The sequence below is a fragment of the Marmota monax genome, unplaced genomic scaffold (genome assembly GCF_021218885.2).
Source record: "Marmota monax isolate L192 unplaced genomic scaffold, Marmota_monax_Labrador192_F-V1.1 WCK01_AAM20220418_F8-fsc00027, whole genome shotgun sequence".
NCBI classification, from domain to species: Eukaryota; Metazoa; Chordata; class Mammalia; order Rodentia; family Sciuridae; genus Marmota; species Marmota monax.
The window spans coordinates 18,051,117-18,077,752 of NW_026694617.1; the positions used below are offsets into that span (position 1 = coordinate 18,051,117).

At 35.8% G+C, this 26,636-nt stretch overlaps 1 protein-coding gene across 2 annotated transcripts in view; it reads right to left on the reverse strand.

Moving 5' to 3' along the window:
• The window catches only part of Prkar2b (protein kinase cAMP-dependent type II regulatory subunit beta), a 94,055-nt gene that overhangs the window by 9,001 nt on the left and 58,418 nt on the right, over window positions 1–26,636 (reverse strand). For both annotated transcript variants that reach the window (XM_046422377.2, XM_046422378.1), the window contains exons 4-8: window positions 23,204–23,287; window positions 10,037–10,143; window positions 6,989–7,142; window positions 3,487–3,588; window positions 1,832–1,906 (exon numbers count right to left, since the gene is read on the reverse strand). In XM_046422377.2, the coding sequence (XP_046278333.1) occupies window positions 1,832–1,906; window positions 3,487–3,588; window positions 6,989–7,142; window positions 10,037–10,143; window positions 23,204–23,287 (522 nt within the window). The remainder of the gene's footprint in view (window positions 1–1,831; window positions 1,907–3,486; window positions 3,589–6,988; window positions 7,143–10,036; window positions 10,144–23,203; window positions 23,288–26,636) is intronic.

The window sequence follows — 26,636 nt, forward strand, 5'->3', positions numbered from 1 at the left end:
GAAAATACACAGGAGTAGCCACTCTTACATCAGACAAAGAAGATTTCACACCAAAATTAATCAGAAGAGACAAAGAAGGTCACTTCATATCAGTAAAGGGAACAATCCAACAATAAGATATAATAGTAATAAACATTTATGCCCCAAACATGGGTGCAATTATTTGCATAAAAGAGACAGTACTCAAATTGAAGCGCCAGATAGACCTCAGTACAATAATTCTGGATGATTTCAACACACTTCTGTCATCATTAGATGGGTCATTCAGACATAAACTCAGTAAAAACTCTTTAGACATGAACTAATATAAGTCAAATGGACATCTATAGACTATTTCATCCATCAAGAGCTGAATACACTTTCTACTCAGCAGGTCAGGGAACCTTCTCCAAAATACACAATATTTTAGGCCACAAAGCAACTTTTAGCAAATACAAAAAAAATAATATAATTCCTTGCATCTTATTGGATCATAATGGAATGAAATTAGAAATGAGCACAACCAAACCCTATAGAAACTATATAAACACATAGAGATTGAATACTCTTTAAGATGAATGGGTGATAGGAGAAATTTAAAAATGTTTAGGCTCAAATAAGATACAACATAGTGATACAATAGATCAGAACCTCTGGGACACTATGAAGATAATTCTAAAAATCAACAGCTTTCATATATGCCAACAATAAATCTGCTGAGAAATAAAGAAGGAAAACAATTCCATTCACAAAAGTCTCAATAAAAATAAAATACCTATAAATAAGAATGCAAACAATAATAAATGCTGGAGAGAATGTGGAGAAAAAAGACCATTTTTATACTGTGGTATACCTTGAAGTTGGTATTTCCACTATGAAAATCAGTACAGAGATTCCTGAAAAGACTAGGCATGGAACCACCAAATGACCCAGCTATACCTCTCCTCTGTATTTATCCTGGAGAATTAAAGTCATAGTACAATGATACATGCATACCCATTTTTATAGCAGCACAATTCACATAGCCAAACTATGGAATCAGCCTAAGTGTCACATCAACAGATGAAAGGATAAAGAAAATGAGGTATATACACACAATGGAGTTTTATTCAGCCATATATAAAAATAAAATTATGGTATTTTCAAGAAAATGGATGGAACTAGGGCCCATCATGTGAAGTGAAATAAGTCAAACTCAGAAGGTTAAGAGTCATATGTCTTCTTTCATATGTAGAAGCTAGAGAGGGAAAAGGAAAACAAAGGTAGGGATGGATTTTCTATAAATCAAAGGGAGATTGATAGAGGAAAAGGAACCAAGGGGTGGGAAGTGAGGAGTGGGGATGACTAGTGCTGGGGAGTAATACTGGCCAAATTATATTGTTATAGTGTGTACATGTACAAATATGTAACAATAAATTCCCTGAGTATGTACAATCATTAAAAAATGTGGAAAAAATAAAGAAAAAAAGAAGTTAATTATATAAACAAGATATTCAAATAGATTAATGGCTGTAGATTAAACCAATTTTTTTAAAAATATATTTTTTAGTTATAGATGGACACAATACCTTTATTTATTTGTTTATTTTTATGTGGTGCTGGGGATCAGACCCAGTGCCTCACGCATGCTAAGCAAGCGCTCTACCCCTGAGCCACAACCCCAACCCCAATTAAGCCACTTTTAACAGGTCATTTAGTACAAATAATATTCATGTAATATAATATAAAATAATATTCATTTGCATACATTACTGCTTATTAATTTTAGTGACAAAGTTTGTCAAGATTTATAAATGTATAAAAACCTTTTGGAATATAACCCCAAAATGAATTACACTTAAAAAATACATACCTGAGCAATGATTTGTTCACCATCATTGTACACTTTGGTGCCTATCACATCTACCACTTTCAGGCGTTCAGAAACCTATAAAGAAAAAAAGGTAGTTACTAAGTAGAAAAAGACTAATTGGGTAATCTGACCTATTTTACATCTTAAAAAGTAGCATCCTAGAGGCTAAGTGAGCAGTGTGTAGATTACATGATGACATGTTTGTTATATTAGCTGGTAGCATTTAAAAATAAATTTTGTATTTCTAGCTTCTCTTGAGAAATCAGAAGACTCAGGAACTCTCAGCCCATATTTTCGTATGGCAGTAATAAAACTATGATGGAACAGCAGTTGTTACTTTAGATGGAGTACATGTTCTCTCTAGCTTGTCACCATCCCTTCCCTTTTTGTTACTTGCCTAGCTCGGAAGGTGCTGGATTGGCATCCCTTCTACTTCTATTTAAGGAGATGTGCTGCTGGAGAAGATCAGCTGTCTAACATGCATTATGAAAGGTGGCCAAGATTCTACCAGGAACAAACCAGCCATCTAACTTTAGAAAGGAAAAGCACTATTGTGTTGATATTTGCCATTTTATAAGACTCTGTGGGTACATACATGTTCCCCTCTTTCATTAATCTCAAACTATTTCAAATATGAGAGTAGGATATCTAGAAAAATACTGAGCTTAGCAAAGAAGTATGTAAAGTAAGCTCTCATGGTTTCTGGAAAATTTTTACCATTCAAGATAAAAACAGCTGATGAAGGAGATGAGGGAACAAGCCGTGGGGCTGTGCAAAAGGACATCCAGACAGATAGCTGGTGCACAGGACCTGAAGCCAGTGAGAGTCAGCATGCTAGAGGAACAGCGTGAAGCTATATGATAAGAAGCATGGAGCAGTAAGAAATGGGGCCAGGGATACAGGGCTGGGCCACAGGGTCTTAGAGGCCTATGAGAAGGGTCTTAAACAGAGGTCTGTTAGGATCTAGGTTTTAAAAAGATTATGCTGGCAGCTGATATAAACCAGGCAAACGGTGATGATGAATCAGACAGAAGGTAATAATGGTGAAGTTGGTGGGAAACAGATGCTGGATAAATTCTGAAGATAGGGATGATCAGGTTACTGACTGGACATGGGTGGGGAAAACGGCTGAGTTTACTGGAAGGATTTTATTGCCATTGATGAAGATAAGGAACAGAAAGGAGGAGATCTGGGACACATTAGGTTTGAGATGATAAGCGGTTGGCGATAATGTCAATTTTAGGAGGTATCAGCCTACAGACAATATTTAAAGTCATGGATTTTGACATGTGCACCAAGCCTAAATACAGAAGAGACCAAAGACAGAGGCCTGGAAAGCTAATTGTAAAAAGGAAGGAGAAAAGAAAGAAACAGCAAAGGTGACTATAGGGAGAAACTGATAGGGAGAAGAGATAACTCTTCCCTGTAAGGTAAAACTAGTGGCTCTTACTGGTATTTATATGATTATTAAGTCTGTTCTTAAACAATACATATAAATATGCTACAGGAGCCAAATGCAGTTATAGGTGGTAAAAGGATGAGTTATAAAAACTCAACAGTCTTTTTTTTCTTTATTCAAAGAAATGTTTGCGTAGAACTAATTATTCCTAATAAAATAAACTTTTAAAGCAGAATAAAAGCATAAATACACTCACCTCCAAAGATTTAAGGAATGGCAGTGACTCAATAAAGCTTTCATACATTTTTCTCTTTTTGGCATTGTTTTTCACAATTATTCTCCTGAAGGTTACCCTGTCCTGAAGACAGAATATCAAATACAAAGAAGTTAAAATGTAGGTTTTTTGGAGGGTGGTGTAGTACTGGGGACTGAAGCCAGGGATACTCTATCACTGAATTACATGCCCAGCCCTTTTCCATTTTAAGATAGGGACTCGATAAATTGCTGAAGGTCTCACTAAATTGTTGAGGCTGGCCTCAAACCTGCAATCCTCCTGCCTCAGTCTCTGGAATCATAGGATTACAGGCATGTGCCACCATGTCTGACTTAAAATGTAGATTTTATGGAGGAAAAAAAATCTGAATAAATAGTTTTTTTTTCCCCGTACTGGAAATTGAACCCGGGGGTGCTTAACCATTAAGCTACATCTCTAGCCCTTTTTTATATTTTATTCAGATTACATATATTATTGGGATTACAGATATGCATCAGCGTGCACAGCTGAATAAATAGTTCTATTCCCCATACAGAATAAACAGTAATTGAAGATTTCAAAATAAAAGGCTAACAACATCATTTTTACTTTAATTTAACTCATTTCATATTTTTATTTCTTCAGGCACAAAATTAACATAGAACCATATAAAATATCTTCATTTTTTTTAAAAGGTTTACTTTTGTTCCTCCATCTAACATGTTGTGCTATACACCACAAGGTGGCACTATGAAACTATCTTAAAAATATATACTAACATGTTCTTTTCCTGTGGATGGCAACCTTAGAGGATTGCAAAATCAGGACATGACAAGAATTTTTATTAAAAAAATTAAGTAGGACAGAAAATCGTGGAGTACATTCTTTGTAGTAAAGTATTTTTTTGTTAATTATCTCAATCATACACAGACACAAATATCCTGGTTTTGATGTTCCTATTGTAGACTAAAGTAAAAACCATATGGAAAACAATAGAACAAAATTTTAATCATAAAGAAATTACAAAGTCAGAGATTTTGAAAAGTTATATACTCTAGGTTAATTTTCACATCCACGTTATGATGGAGTTTCTTTAAATGTAAAGGCTCAGAGAAACTACATTTTCTTGAAGAAGATCTAATTCTAGAGCTTATCATGTTTTATCTAATTTATACTACATGATAAAGTATAAAGTCCTATCATTTATATTTATACTACATGATCTCAAGCATTTTAGTAAAATTAAAACTGAAATAGAAGTATTAAGGCTGAATTTAAATGTTCTAGTGTGACAGAGAAAAATTCTAGTATGTACTGAAAGTCTTTAGGTGTGATGGACTGAAATGTTTGTGTGCCCAAAATTCATAACCCCCATTGCCCAATCAAAGTTCCTCCGTTTTTCTCATGCCTCTTGTTTTATGTTTTATTGGTTCTTTTTAGTTATACATGACAATAGAGTTCATGTTGACATAATTATAAAACCACAGAATATAATTTCTTCTAATTCAGTCCCCAGTACTTCCCCTTCCTTCCTCCCACCTGTTGCCTTTCCTCTACTTACTCTATTGATCTTTCTGCTATTTACTTAGGTTTTTTTTTTTTTTTTTAATTACTACTCTATGGATATATGATGGTGAGATTCACTATGGTATATTCACATATGAACATAGGAAATTTAAGTCAGTTTTGTTCTACTGTATTTCCCTATCCCATCTCTCCTCCCTTCCCTTCATTCCCCTTTGTCTGCTCCACTGATTTTTCTTCTATTACCCACACCACACCTCCCACTTATTTTGGATTAGTTTCTGCTTATCAGATAAAACATTCTACCTTTGACTTTTTAGGACTGGCTTACTTCACTTAGCATGTAGTCTCCAGTTCGATTCATTTACCAGCAAATGCCTTAAGGTCATTCTTCTTTAAGGTTGAGTAATACTCCATTGTGTATGTATACCACATTTTCTTTACCTATTAATCTGTTCAAGGGCACCTAGGTTGGCTCCATAGCTTGGCTATTGTGAATTGTGTTGCTATAAACATTGATGAGGCTGTGTTACTATAGTACACTGATTTTAATCTTTTGGGTATATACCAAGGAGTGAGATAGCTGACTCATATGGTGGTTCCATTCCTAGTTTTTGGAAAAACCTCTCTACTGCTTTCCAGACTGGCTGCACCAGTTTGCAGTCCCACCAACAAGATATCAGTGTACCCTTTTCCCCCACATCCTCACTAACATTTATTGTTATTTGTATTCTTGATAACTGCCTTTCTGACTGGAGTGAGATGAACTCTCATCTCAGTGTTGTTTTAGTTGCATTTTTCTAATTGCTAAAGATGTGGAACATTTTTTCATATGTTTGTTGGGTCAAGAGGATTTTTTAAAATTACCCTAGGTAATTCTGATGTGTAGCCAGATGAGAAGCACATGTACACGTATTTTTGCTCTACACAGCTGCTCTTTTTTAAAAAAAAAAATATTTTTTTAGTTGTTCATGGACCTTTATATGCAGTGCTAAGAATTGAACTCAGTGCCTCACACACGCTAGGCAAGTGCTCTACCACTGAGCTACAACCCTAGCCTTATTTATATAGCTGCTTTTAAATAAAAGGTATATCCATCAATGGATCCCAAGAGAATCAATTTCTAGTGGTTTTTGTGTGTGTGTGTGTGTGTTTTTTTTTTTTTTTTTTTTTTTTTAGACTAGAGCATTCACCAATCACCTAGAGAACTTACTCAAATAGTTTGCTGGGCCCCATCTCCAGAGTTGCAATTCAAAATCAACAGGTGGGGCCCTTGAATGTGCATTTCTAACAAGTTCCAGATGACACAGATGCCACCATCCAGGGAGCACACTTTGAGAACCACTAATTTATTGGATCATATACCTCAGAGAGCAATCTGAGAAAAAGCACTGGAGACTGTGTGCCTGGTTGTTTTTTTAAGAGTAGATAAGAGAGGAGCATTTCAAATGAGTGTCCCAGGGCCGACAGATCCCAAGTTCCTGACTCGACGGGAGGAGTGGGGAAAAGGACATGAAATTCTGATTTAGCACTTCGTCCCAGTGCCCAATAGTTCAGCATCCAGCTTAATAAACTGCTTAATAAGGTGCTTTAAAAAAATTAAACATAAATAAAATCTGATTGAAAATGCATCCTAGGGGCTGAGGTGTTGCTCAATGGTATGTGGGAGGCCTTGAGTTCAATTCCTAGGTCAGGAAGGAACAAAGAACCTGCATCCTTTAGTGAGACAACAGAACTGTCTTTTCTCCCCTAATGGGCTCATACGAACATGATTTGCTGCTAGAATGAGACAGGTTTAGTTAACATCAATGCAATCTTGTTTTTACTGTCCTTTTTAATTTTTTTTTTAATGCTAAGTATTGAAAAAGCTGTTCACATAAACAGTAGAATGAGTTGAGTAGAACGAGTTGTTACAGCAAAACACACAATGTAACAATTCTTACAAATAGTAATTTTCAGGTCAAACAACTGTTTTACTCACCAAACCCCACAGAGCACCAGGAGAGGTAGCAGTGATTGTAGCTGCTCTGGGTGTATTGTACATTAAGGCCAGTTCGCCGAAACTCCCACGATTATCGTAGTTACCAACACATCTTCCCACTCCATCGCATTTTACATAAATATCAAATGTTCCTCTGTTGGACATATGTAAATTAGAGATAAAAATAATTCAAGTAAAATCCCACTACAGTAAGACATTATTTCAGAGAAGAACCCTGTGCAATAAAACTTTACTTCTGTCCTGTCTAGCCCGTCTGGAGACAAATAAAAAAGGGGGATCGATATGTTTATCAATACAAAGAGACCATCAACTAGACAAGGGTAGGGGCCACATATGTGCCTCTTGGGAAAAACGGGACTAACCAATAAAAATTTAAGAGAATAAATGATAATAATATATGACTACAACCATATAGTAGATGCCTAGAAAATCACCTACAGGAACAAATACCAAGTTGACTATTACTCATCTCAGACCAAAGAACTGTGAAGGACTTCCAGGATGACCCAATGAACATGTATTACTTTTGTCATTAGAAGAAAATGACTATTAAAAAAAATACATCTATAGTAATTTAGTTATCCACTACTCTATAGAACTTACAGAAGAGGCCTTTACAATCTATAGCAGGGGTCAGTCCACAGACTGGCTGCCTGCTTTTGTAAATAGTACTATTGGAACATAAATATATTTGTTCCTTTATGCTTGATTTATGGCTGATTTGACTACAACAGCAGATCTGAACAGTTACAAAGATCATAGTCGCCCTCAAAGCTTCAAAAATTTACTCTCTGGCCCCTCTACACAGTATGTCCCTTTATTTCAGACCAAACCCCCCCCCCCCAAACTAAAAAGCAATAAAAATCATTCTAAATGTCTGATTCTAGACTTTTACATGATTTTTCCATTCCTTTTTTCTTTGGTGATGGTGGGTTACTGGGGATTGAACCCAGGAATGCTTTACCACTGAGCTATATCCCCAGCTCTTTTTACTTTTTATTTTAAGACAAGGTCTCACTAAGTTGATGAGGTTAGCCCCAAACTTGTAATCCTCCTGCCTCAACCTCCTGACTCACTGGGATTACAGGCATGTACCACCATGGGACCATACTACAAATTATCCAGGCCCAGTATTATATAAACTATCCATCATATGGTGACTGTCATTCCATGATAAATGTCATTCCATTTATCAGAGAGAATGTCATTTCAAGACTTGCTCAAGCACTTGTGAGGACACACAAGAGAAATACTTTGGCTTTATTTTGTTGTTTATTTTGGTGGAGATATGTGTGTGTGTGTGTGTGTGTGTGTGTATGCTTTTAATATTAGAAAAAGATTATGAATGATAAGTAAATAAAAGCAGAAACATAAGACAATAGATATTATTGTAGGAATAATAAGGAAGAAAGCAAGTGATGTTTAATATATTTCATGGACAGAATGACTATTTTAAGGATACTTTCTAGAATTTATTCTATGGATAATTATTTTCCAAGTATAGATCAAACTCTTCTACTTATTTTATTTATGCTTTTCCACTGAAACTGTTTTCTACATTTACCACTTTGAATAGGATAAAACATACAACGTGCTAATGAGAAGTAAAACAAGCTACCAATGCAGTTGAAATCACATCAATCTAATGTCTGTTTAAAAAAAAAAACTATGGGTTGCTTTTCACGTGGTCTCCTTCCTGAGAGTCCAGGAGAGAGGTCTATGGGGTTGCCTCCACATTGACCATCTGGGCACTATCACTTCCATGGGCCTGAATGTTTCATCACTCAATGGATGATTACTATCTAATTGAAGAAAGAGCATACTATTGTCAAATATAAGACAGTTTTTATAGTAAAAAATATTCATTAAAAAAAGACTAATATCATCATGTTTGGGTTCCCATATTCCCCTACATTAAACACAGTTGAATGAATTTTTAAGCTACTCATTGATAATAGCTGGTAATAATAACAGAAATCATGACTTTGATTTACATATGGGATAACTGGTTTTGTTCTATTCCAAAATCTTGGCTAGTGTTTTGGAAATAAGTCACCCAGGCATCAGGTATAAGGGAATGGAGAAATGCGTGGAAACCTTGATTCAAACAGCACGCACAATTCATGTATAAAAGACGCCACCCACAGAGCCCAGGTTGGGAAATGAGGCCTGAGGAGACAGAAGAAAGACAGACTTCTCAGCTGAATATAACTTTACCCAGAGAAGCAGATGTAATCCAGCAAATCGGCTGGGAGATGATCTGTGTTCCATGCAAAACTGGAGAGCTTAGGGACACCAACTATCACATGAACACTTTGTCATCACTTTACAAAAGTGAAGAAATGAGGACTCAGCCCAGACTGCTCCCGTTAAGCTTCCATTCTCATTTGTTTCATGAATAAGGCACACTGTTCTTTGATGAAGTAAAACTCAAGTTTTCTGCATTCAATTTTCAAATGTGTGCACACTCATTTTAATAAAACAATTTCTCTAAAGTTTTTTATAGACAAATATAATAAGGCACAAATAATTTCTGGAAGTACACACAAACTTTGCACTGTATTGAATAAATATACTGAAGCAACTGGAAGAAAAGACCAGCTTTTAACTTTATGCCTTCAAAATATCTGAATTCCTTCAACCATGAGGATGTTTTACTTTTATAGCTAATAAAATAACTTGTAAAAATATTAATTTGTATTTTACTTCTATCTCACTATAATAGTCATCTACTACATACTATTACATACTATCTTCCAAATGCAAGCAAGCAAATGAGGAAGCTCACATTAAAGACTAAGATTTAGGGATTAACCAAATATCATCAGTTCCTCTATAAACCAAGCTTCTTTTCAGGATCCAGTGTGGTTTCAATGCAGGTACAGGTTTACTATGCCTAATATGTACTAATAACAATAAAGAAGCAATAGCAACTATCATATATTAACTTTTCAGTTGTCATAATAACTGCTGGGATTCTACACAAAAAGTTCTTTAAATTTCAGTAGTGAATTAGATAAAACTTACCTATCAATTACATAAAAGTTGTCACCATCATCGCCTTGATCAATAACATGCTCCCCTTCTTTGACCAACTTTTCAAACATGGCATCTAATACTTGAGACATCTGCTCCTATTTTTTTAAAAAAATAAGATATAATCTTTATATTTATCAAGAATGTTTTCATAAGTGACCACAATTACCTTTATATCTGTGAATGATCTCAAAGAAGTAGAAATATCAACATTGCCATTAAGTCTTACCAGAAAAATGCACTCACTATATAGTTTTCTGTATTGCATACAAATGATTATACAATCTCAGATTCAATTTTGAATAAAGTTAATTATAATTAGTCTATTTCAGAATATTTGCAAATGTCACCATTTTAAAATAAAAAATAAATCACCATATATGTTGTGAAAATTAAATTTTAGCAACTAAAATGACCAGTTTGGTAAAGAATTCTTTCAAAGATACCTGTTTTTAAAACTTCCTAGAATTAGACCTTCACTAGAATTTATGTCAAAATTACCCAAACACTTGATGAACTTAGATCCTCATCCCAATCCTTCTTTTCATTTTAGCATCAAAAGCAAAATAGAAACAAAACAAATATTCCATTACTATTCTTTATCATTAAGCAACCATATACCTCACCAGGGCAGATCTATCAGAAATATCAAACTGTTACTCAACAACTACTTAAACTATATAAAATTTTTATCCTGCTCAAGTGTGATTGACAAGAATTAAAGATAAACTTCAACAAATGAGAATAAACTTGGAGGTGAAAGAAATCCTTCCTCAGAACACATACAGGAACAATTAAGACATCTGAACAGACAGAGCAAATAGATGTGGAGGAGAACATGGTACAACAGTAACATCAGGAGCCCGGAGGTGTATGTGTTTTACCACTTCTAAGTTCTAAGTTCTTGGCCAAGTCACTCTGTGAGTACACAAAAGCTGTGTATCACTTACTGCCCAGGTCCAAATCAGTTATTATTACAACCAAATTAAAGAGCTAATATGAGATTAGGATTGCAAATGAAAAGAGTTTGAAAAAAAAACACAACATTTTGGATCAAGAGGATAACAAGTCACATGTGATTCTCCTCCTTTTGAGTCTCCATTCCAATTTTATAGGGGATGTCAAAATTTGAATCTATAACAGTACAGAGTATGGGAAGGGCACTTGATGGGTGAGAATTCCGGTGCAAAGACGGTGAGTTAGATGTGGCAGAGGGAGCTGTCCAGAGCAGTACAGATGGGCTGCGGTGTGGAAGGACCAATGTGCCTACCCAACACCCAGAAAGGTCCCAAGTAGGAAAGCCCTAGTTCTATCAGGATGGGACTGAAACACAAAGCTGAAAACAAGTGCAATGGTTAGGGCCCTACAAGGATCGATTTATATCTTCCTTCAAAATCCACCTACTCCGAACACAGAATGCCTAGCAGTCAAGTGTTGACCCAACCCTTCCCAGACAAGAAAACAAATTAAAACTAGAACAGATTATGTGAACACTGGTGCCCTAGCACCAAGGTCCTCACTTGCTGGGATTGAGGGGTTCCTAGTGTAACAGCAGGCTCCACAGAAGCGCAGCCCGCACAGCATACTGACTGACAGGCCTGCCCTGCTTACCAGAGTCCCCTCTCTGTTGCCCCTCTGGCAGCCTACAAGACTAACAAACAGCAAAAGAGGACCACATGGGGTGGCTATTTCAAGAATAGTAGAGAGCATTTAGAAAGTTCTGCTTGTATATCTAGATATTATATCCATGAGATTTTTTTAAAAAAGGTATTTAGAAAAAGAGCAAAAAGTGTATCTTGGAAATGTAAAACATGATTGCCAATCCCCTCCCCCCATATTAGACTTTTTAGAGCAGTTTTAGGTTCACAGGCACAATGAACAGACATCCCATACATATACCCACTGCCCATATACCTCCCCAGCCTCCCCATTAACAACATCCCCCACCAGAGTGGCAATTTTTACAGTTTGATGAACCTATATTGACATATCCTCATAACCCAAAGTCCACAGTTTACATTAGGGTGTATTCTCGCTGTTGCGTATTCTAAGTTGGGACCAAAAAATGTATAATGACACACATCCACCATTGCAGTATCACACAGAATAGTTTCATGGCCCTAAAATACTTGGTACCTCACCTACGAATCCCTCTCTCCCCCTGACTAATGGCAAACTGACCCTTTTACTGTCTCCATAGTTTTTCCCTTTCCAGAATGTCATATAATACTGGGAGCACAGAGCAGGTAGGTCGTCTTTTCAGGTTGCCTTCTTTTACTCAATAATATGCACATAAGGTTCCTCCATGTCTTTTCATGGCTTAATAGCTCATTTCTTTTTAGTGGAAAATAACATTCCATTGACTGGATATACTGCAGCTTTTTTTATCCATTCATCTGCTAACAGATATCTTGGTCACTTCCGAGTTTTGGTAATTATGAATAAAGCTGCTACAAACATCTACACACAGATTGTCACATCGGTGTTTTCAACTTCTCTATGTAGAAACCAAGGAGTTTCTTCTGAGTTTGTTTTTTTTTATAAGAGCCACAGCACATTTATTTTCACCTATATACAGTATTCAACTATGTGAATATACAGAAATAATTGCCATTTATCTTTCTAAAAAGTGATAATAGGGGTGGTACTTGATTTTCTTTTGCTTTCCTGGGATGAACAGTTCTACTTTAAATATACCTTTACACATCTCAGTGTTGTACACAACAGCAAATAATTGATAACAATTGGAATTTTGCATAGAACAAATACATTGTAACTTGGTGCAGACAATGCCAATGTGTTTTCCTAATGCTTGCTATATGAGCTACTTGATCTTTTTTTTTATAATTGTTTTGTTTTTAATTTTTTAAATTTGTTTTAATTAGTTATATATTTTGGTAGATTACATTTATGTACTTTGATATATCATACACAGATGGGATAAAATTTCTCATTTTTCTGAGTGTAAATGTTGCAGAATCATATTGGTCATGCAGTTACATATATACACAGTAATAATGTTTGTTTCACTCTACTATCTTTCCTATCCCCACATCCCTTTCCCTCCCCCATCACTTACCTCTACCTAATCTAAGGTAACGCTATTCTTCCCTAGTACCCCTGGCCTTATTTTGAATTAGCATCTGCATATTAGAGGAAACATTCAGCCTTTGGTTTTGTGGGATTGGCTTATTTCTCTTAGCATGATATTCTCCAACTCCAACCATTTACTGGCAAATTCCATAATTGTACTCTTCTTTAAAGCTGAGTAATATTCCATTGAGTATATATACCACATTTTCTTTATCCATTTATCTATTGAGGGACACCCAGGTTGGTTCACATAGTCTAGCTATTGTGAATTGAGCTGCTATAAACATTGATGTGGCTGCATCACTGTAGCATTCTGATTTTAAGTCCTTTGGGTATAAACCAAGGACTGGAATAGCTGGGTCAAATGATGGTTCCATTCCCAATTTTCTGAGGCATCTCCTTACTGCTTTCCATAGTGGATGCACTAATTTGCAGTTCCAGTTCCACCAGCAATGCATGAGTGTACCTTTTTCACCACATCCTCGTCAACATTTATCGTTGCCTGGATTCTTGATGATTGCTATTCTTTGACAGGAGTTTCTTTACCACATCCACCTCCCATAAAGCATTAATCTCTAGGATATATAAAGAACTCAAAAAACTTAACACACACACACACACACACACACACAAAATAACCCAATCAGTAAACAATAAATGGGCTATGGAACTGAATAGACACTTCACAGAAGAAATACAATTAATCAACAAATATATGAAAAAGTGTTCAACATCTCTAGCAATTAGAGAAATGCAAATCAAAACTACTCTAATATTTCTTCTGGGTTTTTGATGAAAATAGTTTTGTAAGATACTAACAAAGTATCTTCTGAAGTGTCCGTAGCATCTTACATTCCTACTAACAACAAATGAGAGTTCCTGTAGCTCCACATCTTCACCACCTATTGTTGGTGTCAGTGTTTTGAATATTGGCCATTCCGATAGGTAATGGTATCTCATTGTTGCTTTAATTTGCATTTCCCTGACGACATATGAGACACATCTTTTCATATGCTCACTGGTCATTTGTTCATCATCTTTGATGAGGTGACTGTTAAGGCCTTTGGTCCATTTTTGAATCAGGTTATTTTCTTACTCTTAAATTTTAAGAGTTTTTTATATATTTTGAGAGAACACTCTTTTATCATATGTATCTCCTGAAAATATTTTCTTCCAGTCTGTGCTTTTCCTTTCGTTCTGTTGACAGTGTCTTTTGCAGCACAGAAATTTCTGGATTTCATCCAGCTTTTTAATTCTTTCATATATTGTGCCTCTAATATTGTATGTAAATAAAAAGTCATCATCACTCCTAGATCATCTAGATTTTCTCCTGCATTACTACCTAGGAGTTTTAAACCTTGAACATTTTTAGGTCTCTGATCCATTCTGAGTTCTTTTTTTTTTTTTTTTTTTGAGGGGTGTAAGTTATGTGTATAGATTCCTTTTTCTTTGCAAGTATAGTCATTCCAGGACACAAAAATTAAAAATAAAAATAAAAAGACTATCTTTGCTCCATTACACTGCCTTTGCTCCTTTGTCAAAGATCAGTTAACATATGTGGAGATGTTTGGAGGCTATTTTGTTCCATTGGTCAATTTATGCATTCCTTTGCCAATATCACACTGTCTTGATTATCATAGCTTTACCCTAAGTCTTGAAGTCAGTATAAGTCTTCTTTGTCCTTCTATATTGTATTTGCTATTTTGGGTCTTTAATCTCTCCAAATGTATCTATTTGGAGTATAAACTTAGAATCAATTTGTCAATATCTATGAAATAACTTGCTGAAATTTTTACTGGAATTGTATTGAATCCACAAATTGAATTGAGAAGACTCTACATCTTGACAATATTGAGTCTTCCTATCCATGAACATGGAATATCTCTCCATTTTATTCAGTTCTTTGTATTTTTTTAATGATCAGAGTATTATAGTTTTCCTCATGTAGACTGGATACATATTTCTGTTAAATTTATCTTTTGTTTTGGGGTGTGTGTGAATGTAAATGGTACAATGTTTTTAATTTCAAAATCTACTTGTTAATTATTGATATATTATAAAGTGATTGACTTTTATATATTAACCTTGTATCCTACAAACTTGCTCTAATCACTGTTAGCTGGGAGACTTCTTTTGTGGAACCTTGCAAGATAATCACGTCATCAATGAACAAAGATAGTTGTATTTCTTCCTTCTCAGCAAATATGGTTTTTGTTTTCCTTTGTTTTTTACTTAATTTTCTTATTACAATACCCAGGGCTTCCAGTACAGTGTTGAAAACAATGGTGAGAGGGAATTTATATTTTTTTGTTTATTGAGATAAAATTCACATAATATAAAATTAATTATTTTAAAGTGAATGATGCAATTGCCACAAGTTGTGTAACTCCTATGCAGTTCCAAGACATTTTCATCACCCCCAAAAGAAACTCTATGCCCATTAAACAGTCACTTGCCATTTTCATGTACCCCTCTCCCCTATAAACCATCAATCTATTTCCTTTCTCTACAGATATATCTATTCTGGATGTTTCAATATAATGGGATTATAAAATACATGACTTTTAGTTTCTAGCTTATTTCATTTAGCATAACATTTTCAAAGTTCATCCACATTGTAGCATGTATCACACTTTAATTTTCTTCAGTCTGAATAACATTTCCACAGTCTGTGTATACACTCTCTGTCAAAGGATATTTGGGTTGATTCCACCTTCTGACTACTGTGAATAGTGCTGCCATGAACATTTATGTACAAGTATTTGTTCTCAATTATTTTGAGCATACATCTATAAGTGGAATTACTAGATCATATGATACCTCTGCATTTAACTATTTGAGGAGCCACAAAGCTGTTTTCTAGCTGAAGCAGTGGCACACACCTGTAATCCCAGCAACTAGGAAGGCTGAGATAAGAGGATCGTAAGTTCAAGACCAGCCTCAGCAACTTAGTGAGATCCTCAGCACCTCAGTGAGATCCTGTCTCATATTATAAAAGGACTTGGCTTGGGATATAATTCACTACTAAAGCACCCCTAAGTTAGATTTCCAGTACCAAAAAAAGAAAAAATCCATTTTCTACAACAGCCAAATCATTTTACTTTACCACTAGCAATGTATGAGGGTTCTAATTTCTCTGTATCCTTGCCAACATTTATTATTTTTCTTTATTTTAATAATAAAGAAAAGTGGTATTTCATTACCACTGTCCCAAAGGGGATAAAGGAGTGGAACAGTATTTCATTGTGGGCTTTGTTGTTGTTGTTGTTTTAGATACTAGGGATTGAACTCAGGGCACTTGACCACTGAGCCCCAGCCCTATTTTTTATTTTATTTAGAGACAGGGTCTGACTGAGTTGCTTAGCACCTCACTTTTGCTGAGGCTGGCTTTGAACTTGAGATCCTCCTGCCTCAGCCTCCAGAGCAGCTGGGATTACAGGCATGCACCGCTGTGCCCAGCTCAGTGTGGTTTTGATTTGTGTTTTCCTAATGACTAACTATGTTGAGAATCTTTTATTTTGCTTGTTGGTCATTTGTTTATCTTCTTTGGAGAAATAGCTACTCAAGAGCTTTGCCCATTTTAAAAATGGATTTTGTCTTTTTGACATTGATCTCGGTTACTTATGACTGCAAACATTTTCTTCCATTCTGTAGACTGTCTTTTCACTTTCTTTTTGGTAATATCCTGTGATATACAAAAATCTCACATTTCTATAAAGTCCAATTTCTCTCTTTTCTTGTTCTTGCTGCTAAATTCAAGGTCATGAAGACTTAACCCTGCGTTTTCTTCTAAAAGTTTCATAGTTATATTATAGGTCTTTGATCCACTTTGAGTTAATTTTTTAATATGGTGTGTACAGGAGTACAACTGTGTTCTTTGCATGTTGATATCCAGTTGCCCTGGCACCTTTTGTTGATGAGACTGTTCTTTCCCCATTGAAAGGTCTCTACCCTTTTGTTGACAATCAACTGGCCGTAAATGTGTAAGTTTATTTCTAGACTCTCAATTCCATTCCATTGTTCTATATGTCTATCCCTATGCCAGTACCACGCTGTTTTCATTTTTGTACCTTGTAGTAAAAAAATTTTTTTTAGTTGCAGATGGACATAACACCTTTATTTTATTTATTTATTTATTTATTTTAAAATATTTATTTTTTTAGTTGTAGTTGGACACAATATCTTTTATTCATATATTTTTATGAGGATCGAACCCAGGGTCTCACATGTGCAAGGTGAGTGCTCTACCGCTGAGCCACAACCCCAGCCCCTATTTTATTTATTGATTGATTTTTATATGGTGCTGAGGATCGAACCCAGTGCCTCACATGTGCTAGGCAAGTGCTCTGCCACTGAGCCACAACCCTAGCCCCTTGTAGTAATTTTTAAATTGGGAAATGTGAGTTCTAAAACTCTGTTCTTTTCCAATATTGTTTCAGTTACTAGAAGCCTCCTCTAATATGTATACAATTTTAATACAGTGGACAATAGCTAAACACTAATGTATTGTCATGGCTTAGCTCTAAAATACATAAAAGCTACCAGTTCAAAATTTCGTAAATAAATTAATATTGATTGAAAAATAAATTTAGAAAGAATATAAAACCTCTATTGGCATAGATATATTCCAGTAAAGAATCTATGTTCACATATCTCCATGGAATCTGATATACTGCTAAGTAAAAAAAGAATAGGCAGAACACTTGTGTAGATTTTACTGCCACCAAAATTTAAAAAAAAGAATATATTTTTATATGCATTGCATAACCCTGGGAAAATGTACATAATAGTGCTAAAAGGACTTGGCTACTGAGAAAGTGGGTTGCTGGGAGACGGAGGTGGAGAGGAGATTTCCTTTCACTATCTTTTGTTCATTTTGAATTTTTGTAAATTTTGTATGTGTACAAATTTAAATTTCTTAATTAAAAAGCCAAAAATCTATTTAAGCAGAGAAGATAATTTTACATCTTCATGTAGACTAAGAAAACCTTCGAAAAATGATGATGACAGGTTTGCAGGAAACCATCCCCTCCTTGGGTGCCTGTGTGAGCTCTGGCACCTATTTGTAGGCCAGCAGCCAGGGGCTGAAGATGAAGCCAAAGTGACAGTAAAACAGAGCTTTCTTGATATGGTGCTAATTGGCCCCATGGGCACCCTTTTACCCAAATGACTTCATCAACTCAAGCAACATATGGTCACCTATCAAAATTCTGAAGGTTGATTAAATGATTTACTAATATTTTAGTTCTCTTGCTATTTCTATTTCAATTCTTTTAGAAAAGGAGGAATATTAGCTTTATTGATTAGTTTCCACTCTAAATGTCAAATAGGGGAAAAAAGATGAAATCAATTGCTGTAGTAAATTTTTTGGTTATTAGAATCAGCTGAATTTTAAATTATACAGCTTTTAAATTATACAGGTTGAGAATTCATACCTGGATATATGAAAAAGTGATTTCTGATAAAATACAGAAAAATTATTTCTTTCACCACTTCTCTATGTGACAGGTGTCTGTTCTACTCAATCAAAATGTAATTTCCCCATAATTATGCATAGAGTGAGAACTTAGGAAATATTTAATATGCATAGGCTTATCATGATGACTGACAACTGCTATACGAAATCCACATCTAATTCTCCTACAGAATGCAAAATTCAAGACTGAACTCAGTAAAGGGCTCTGACTCACTTAAGAAATAACAATTTACTCTGCATTAATGAAAGAGCCTATCATATACCATAGGAAAATTATTTCATTTAGTCTCAAATTAGAAATGTTTCAGAAGGAAAATGGCCTACTGAGTCGAGTGTTAAAATATTCATGAAAAGAATATCTTCAAAGAGATTGATAATTATAAATGCTGTGGCTCAATGTAGGAATATACAGTACTCCACGGAAAAAAATGTTCTGAAGTTGAGGAAGTGCAAGATTTTCAAGCTAAACAATGATGTCAGGAAATTCAAATGAAATAGTAGATACAAAGCCAAGATCATTCTTCTTGCTAGTTAGTAATTACTATTTCTCCTTCACGTTTTCCCAATTTCAGAAAGGAACTACCTTCACAGTCATTCTGGCAGTCATCTTAGACTTTCCTTTAGGCCCCAATTAATTCAACTACTAAGTACCAAAGTCTGTTAATAGTCATACTTGTCTAACTTTGGTGGAGGTGTAGAGGGTAGAGTTAAAGTGGGGAGAGTGATGAGAGACTTGGGTGAGAAAGGAATGGAGTAAGGAAGCCATGAAATTATTCAGGGAAAAACAATGGACCCGAATTAGGGAAAGGAGAAAAGGGACAGAAAGGAGTGGTTTTACAAAATATGCAGTATTCTCTGCCGAAAACTTTAGTTATGCCCACTGCTTATAGGATGGCATTCAGGAATGTTCCTTCAGGAGTGGTCTTCACCCACACCCTAGCTGCCATCACTGGATGGTATCCCCCTAGGCTCTATCGGCATCACTCTTAGTACCCTGACTATGGACCAGAATCTATAATAGCCGGGCTTTGTGTGTGTGTTTCAAATTGTAAATCCCAGAAGGATGAGAATCATGTCTAAACGTCATTGTCATCTTTTCTCCCCCATTTGACAATGCTTATACAAGTATTGAAACACAGTGAGAAGTCAAGAAATTGAATGGAAAGGAGCTACATGACAAGCAGAATATATACTGTATATGTAATTCAATAAAAATGTATTTGTGTTACTAGAAATAAAGTGTATCATAAAAAACCTAGGAGGCTGCTTGAATTATGAGATCAACCTAAAATCTTAATCTGCCATGTTGAAGGCTGAATTTCTTACTCCAGGTGGTAATTTGTTGAGGAAAATAAATGTTTACTTTTTTTTATATCCTGCATCATCTCTAAAAAGAGCTGAGATAGTAGGAGAATAAATAAAGCTGATTTAAGCTCAAATTTTTTAAATGATCCTTCGGAAATAACTATGTAAATATGTCTGCTTCTTGCCTATAAAACATTCCATAATAACAATTCATGTTTTGGGGTCTCTTCCTCCTCTGCCCATGAACTAGTTTTTAAAATTTACATAGAAGATCTTTGGCAGAGCAGTAAAAGAACTCTTAAAAAATCCTGTGTTTATAAAAATAATCACTTTAATTAAGTAAAGATACTCCTTCCCAGACTACACTAGCAAAATTCTTTAAAAATAGTTTAAAATACAACCATAATTTCACAATGCTTTAAGAGTTTAAGTTGAAATGGCAAAGTAAATCAATTTGACTTAGACGATAGAAAAGGAAGGATCCCAGGAATGTATAGCTAGAAACTATTTCATTCATGCTTGTTTATCACTTAGTGTATAGAAACCAGAATATCCCTGCTTAGTCACTTCTGAAGCATTAAAATTCCAGTTCAACGATTACAAACAAAATAACATATGGCAGTACCAAAATACTGAACTTGAACATTTTCATATCTAGCTGAGTAGTCCTCGCTACTATGTTGCAGACCAGAAGTGTCAACATTACCTGGGAGCTTGCGGAAAATGAAGGCCTTCAGGCTCCACTCTAAACCTACTGAATCAGAATTCATTCTAACAAGTTCCCTTGAGGATATAAAGGCACATGAGAGTTTGGCAGGCATTATTTTTAAAGACCTTTGAAATTTTCCCATTTAAAATCACAGTCAAAAAATAAGGAACCCTTAATGGGAGCCTACCCCTAGGTGTAAAGGAAGGATTGATTTTAGAGCTCTCTAATGGGTGCATTTGGAACCAAATAATCAAACACCTGTTTGGTCCTTGTCTTAGAGAACATCTGATCCACAGGCTAGTTTTAACACCAGCTCAGGATGTTGACCAGGTCTTTGTTTCCTCAGCACTGACCACCACTGCTAGTTCAGTGGTGGTACAAGTGAATGTGGGGTGACAGGACTCACTCAACAAACTTGGGTAGACAAAGACATACCAGGGTATGTGAACAGCGGAATTCATAATGCGAAAGTGTAACAGTGCTCAATGTTTCACTGTTAACTTTTTTTTTGTACCAGGAATTGAACTTAGGGACACTTAACCATTAAGCCACATCCCCAACTCCTTTTTAATATTTTATTTAGAAACAGGTCTTGCTAAGTTGCTGAGGCTAACTCTGAACTTGTGATCCTCCTGCCTTAGCCTCTGGAGCCACTGAGATTACAGACATGAACCACCATGCCTACCTTCACTGTAACTTTTAACAAGATTTAAGTTAAACAATATTTAAATGTCATCATTTTATTACAAATAATAAATCTATCAAAAATATTATTCATTAAATATGCACACCAAGATAAATATGAAAGAACAACTCAAAACATTCCTATTTTACTTCCAAATTTTTTTAGAAACTGATGCGTTCAGAAAGCTCTGAGTAGCATATGTCTACCTAAAGAGACAGACGGGGATGGAAAAGACATAGCTCGCACCTCAAGAAATGGACAGAAGTACTGATAGATCTTTTGCATGGTTAGGTTGGGCCTTTCAGAGAAAATAATCTGGAGTCAGAGAAGGACATACAAACTTGTAACACAAGGCCTTACAAATCAGATTTTCAAAGTCACAAAATGTAATTCATGTCCTTGAATAAAAGGTATTAGAAACCAATGGAGACTTTTTTTTTTTTTTTAATTTCAGGGTATAAATATGACCTAGTGTAGGAGGCCATGTATGAATTATCGGTTTGTCTGAGCTATCACAAGGCAGGGAGGTTGCTTTTCTGGGAACTCTTGGGTGAAATTCCCCAGTTCAAGAATGCCCAGATTATGCTAATACCCTGCCTTAGCTCACAGCCTTTGGTTCAAACGCAGCCATCCCAGAGGTAGAGGAAGGCGGCCCAACCTGCTAAGCTCCAGCCAGTTGTTTCTGCCATATTCTTAAGTTCTTTACATTGAATCCCACTAGTATTCCCACTCATAAATAAAGCCCACAGACTCCCTTTGGGGGGAAGTTAGACCCAGTCTCCATTAGAGCTGATCCCCATGGGATCCAGCTGTTTGGCTTATTTTTGTGTCTTATTTCTTAAATTTCTCATACCTTTAATATTTCTAATCTGACTTCACCACCCTAGCTCGGGGAAACTGAGTAAATGTCACACGGGTTGTGACTACCTAATATGGAAGAATTGGTATGATGCAGTACCTTAATCTTTAAAAAAATGTCCTTTTTAAGAAGACATCTCAAAAAAAGAGTAATTCTTGATTTAATGCTTTCTCCTCTAGGGCATCAATCTGAAACCTAGAAGATGCAAAGTTTGACCAAAGAAAACAAAACACAAAATGTAGAGGTAATTACAAAAGGTGACTCAGTTTTCACTATGGAACATGGTAAGAATTATTTCCTAAATGATGAGGTAGCGAATATATGCATAATCTCTGATGAAGAAAGCATAACATCCAGGTTGAGAGTGTACGGCAAAACGTAAATAGTACACAATCACTCATACTAAGTGGGTATCTTAGAAATACCCAACCAAAGACTAGACATTTCAAAATCCTTACAAAGAACGAAAAGACCCCCTACTTTACAGCCAAGTAAAATGTTAATTTAAAAATATAATACAGAATTTTTCATTTGAAAATTTTAATAAAATTCCATACTATATTTTAAAAGTAATATTTTTATAAAGTATTCAAATATAATTACTATTATTAGCTGTTAGGAAAGGCCCTCCAACATGGGTCCTAAGTATCCCTGCACATCCCTGCTGGGTGCATTCAGAATGCAAGGACCTGTCCGGTCTTTACCTGGATCATTTCTCAAGGTTGTATTTGTAAAGAAGCAACATGAAGGGATAAGAGAATGTCTCCCCCCATATATCCCAGGCTATCTTACTCCTTCCTCTGACAGTGTATAACTCCCCAAATTTAGTATCCCTCTCCTACAGCACAACCCACTGCATGCACAGGTATACACACTGGGGCCTCTGTCACCTCTGCCATCATCCCAGGATGATATGATGTTAGCTTGAAATGAGGGTAAAATTGAAGCCACTGCACAATTCTTGAACCTGGCACTGAAAAAAGAAAACAAACAAACAAAAAACTCATTCCTATTATTAAGATTAATCTTACCGGATCCAGGTTCTTAAAAAGCAGGATGTCTTTGCAAGCCTCTTGCAATCTATTTCTTTGATCATCAGTTTTGGGATGTATAATCTAAAAGGACACCAAATTAGAAAAACAAAGACAGTGGTGAGAACAAATTAAAATCTAACAGGAATGCCAAAAGGGGTTCACTCTAGGTTAGCACTGAGATTTACTTTAAATGACTAGTAACTATCAGCCCACTAAGTAAGGAAAAGCAATACAGTTTGTCTCAGGGGGTGGTATATAGTCATCAATACAGCACTCCAGCATTCTTCAAAAGAGTGTTTCCCTAAAGTTAGCAAGTTGATTATGTAAAGGTTCATGACTGGCTATAAAGACTCCAAAGTTCCCAGCCAACAGGGGTAAGTACAAAAGGAAAACATGTTACAATGAAAATTTAGAGACTGCCTTTACTCAGTTTCTGAGTTTAATACTCTTTTAAGATGAAGCACTTTCCTTTGAAACTTGATGAACATTGTTTCTAGAAGCAGATAAATTCTTAGCTATATATTAGATGTGGGATTTTCATAAGGGAGAAAGCAATGATGCACTGCCAATTCAAGACAGCAGTGTGTGTTCAAGAGAAAGTGAATCCAAAGACTGCTGGTGTATTACAGTCTCAGTAAAGTTTTATTCCAGGAGGACAAAGACAGCAGAATGTCCTCTGTAAGAGTGGCTCATCAACTTTCAAGTTCCTTCTGACCAGCAGAAGGCTCACTAAACCAAAACACCTATTCTTTTCTGTTTGTTTGTTTGCTTGCTTGCTTGCTAAGGACAGAACTCAAGGCCTTGCACATGCTATGCAAGTACTCTGCTATTTTAAGGGCCCTACAAATACCAACTCATTTCCTATTAGTAACAGACCCCCATAAAGCAGGCACCAACTCAGAGGCAGGAAAATGACCTTGCCCAAATGACCTCTCCAGCATTTCCTGGTCCATTGCTGCAGAGCTAGGACTTGTTGCAGGCAAGCAATGATTTCTGAACCAGGGATCAGCAGGCAAGTTTGTTTTTCTATGCCTCTGAGTGAAGGATTGCTTTAATGACAGGGGAAAAAATTAAAGAATATTTTCCAATACATATGGGAAAAAATTAAAGAATATTTTCCAATACATAGAAAGTATGTAAAATTCAAATTCAATTGTCTATAAATAAGGTTTTAATGGAACACAGACATGCTTTCATTTATATGTTGTCTAGCTATAACAGTACAGTTGAGTAGCTGCAAGAGACCTTAGAACCCCCAAAGTTCAAAAAAAAAAAAAAAAAGCCTCTATAGAAAAATTTTGCCAACTCCTGCTCTAAGGCTCTGCTGCCTGTCAATTAGAAGAATTACAACACAGTCAATAAATAAGGCTTACTCAGGTGTTTTTAAAGAGCACTAAGTATCTTGTTATGCAAGAGAAATCTGTAGAAGATATTTTCATTTTTGTCTAATCCATTCTCCACAAAGAGCTGAAAATTATCTTTTAAAACTATCCTCAGAACACCTCTTTCTCCAGCTTTAAACCTCAATGGACTCCATCCATCACATTGTTGAGAAGTAAACCCCCATTCCTTCCTTCTCCACCCTATCTCAGCCACTCATCCAGCTACCCCTGCCTTCACTGGGAACCTCATACTCCTCCTAATAGTCAGCTCACGCCAAAATGCACCACTAGCTCTGGCCAGATCCTTCCCCATCCATCCTTCTCGTCTCAGCTCAAGAAGGCCTTCAACCACTCCAGAAAAACAGGGCCCCTGTTTGCATTAGGGGATTTTAATTCTTATACTGTTTTATTGCCCCGTTAGCACTTCACAGTTTGTAATTATTCATTAATTTACTTGTTTGTCTGCATTTGCCCCTAGACTCTAAATTCCAAGAGGGCAGGGGCCTATTCATTTTGCTCACTGTTGTATACCTAGCACCTAGGCAGATATGCAAAATATACTCCAAAAGAAATCTGTGGAGTAACAGAACAAAGAAACCCTCCACTCTTAAATTTATCAGCTCTACTCTTCCAGTAGCCATGTTAGATATAAAAATCCTTAAATTTTCAGTTATTAAAGGTATTCCAACTGAAATCTGTTATTTTCCAAAATAAGTTTTCAGTATCTAGATTTTCTTTGAATTCACATCAGAAGATAAATGCCTGTTTATACTAGAGATTTAATGATTTATGATGTACATACTCTTAAATTTGGTATTACATAGAGAAATAATATAAAATGTCCAGATGAAACATTATTCTAAACAGTGTACATTTTTCTCACAAACATTTTCCAATATCTGCCTAGATCTAATTAATGTTGAAATGTGTAGTACATTCCTAAGGGCAGTTTGCCTTATAGTTTCTATGACAAAAAGGTGAAGTTTTAGTAACATGTTTAGAGGAGAGAATATTAAGGATAACTGAGAACTTAAAGCACTTTATTAAAATCATTAACACATTATTAATACATTACCAAAAAATTTCAAATGTGGGGCTGGGGTAGTGGCTTAGTGGTAGAGTGCTTGCCTAGCATGTGTGAGGCATGGGTTTGATTCTCAGCACCACATATAAATAAATAAAATAAAGGTCCATGGACAACTTAAAAAATATTTAAAAAAAAAAATTCTTAAAGGTATTACAGTGGACAAATCTTGGAGTGAATGCCCAAACCCACAAAGAATCCCCTAGGAACTTCTCTAGGAACTGACTGCCCTTATTTATAGAAGTTGTTCCTGAGTAACCAACTTGACCTCCTAATCCTGTCCCCAATCTGGCCAACACTGGTTCTCCCAGAAACTTCTGGGAAATTAGAATTTTGAGCAGAGAGATACAGGAATAAAGAGAGACTGGAAGCTGGGTATTTTTCAATGACAACACTCAGTTCTGGTACCCTTGCTGCTGAAAACATCCCAAAGGTGGGTTACCTGCTAGTTACAGCTTGGCCTTTGAACTCTTTCTGAACTTGAGTAAGATCTCTACACACTGTCCAATAAGCTCTCCCCAGTATTTTCTTTTTTGTGTGTTCATCTCAGTGTGAATGGGCTCTTTTATGCAGCCAAGGGTGGGTGTGTATGTGAGTGTGTGTGTGTGTGTGTGTGTGTTATTGGGAATTGAACCCAGGAGCAAAGGCTCCTTTAGTGAGGTATCCACTCTCCGACTCCATCACTTTTTTATTTTTTATTTTGAGAAAGGGATTCACTAAGTTAGTTGCCCAGGCTGGCCTTGAACTTGAGATCCTCCTGCCTCAGTTGCTGGGATTACAGGCAAGTGCCACTGCACCCAGCTAGCAGAGCAAATTTTAACACAGGGAGCCTCCCCATCAAAACTATTAGCAATTAGTTAGAGTGAACTAGCCAACATTTATTTTTCTCATAGGTTCAATGGAAGCTAAAATTCCTCTCAAGATCTCACAATTTTTGAGTCAATGAGACAATGCACAGTTTTTA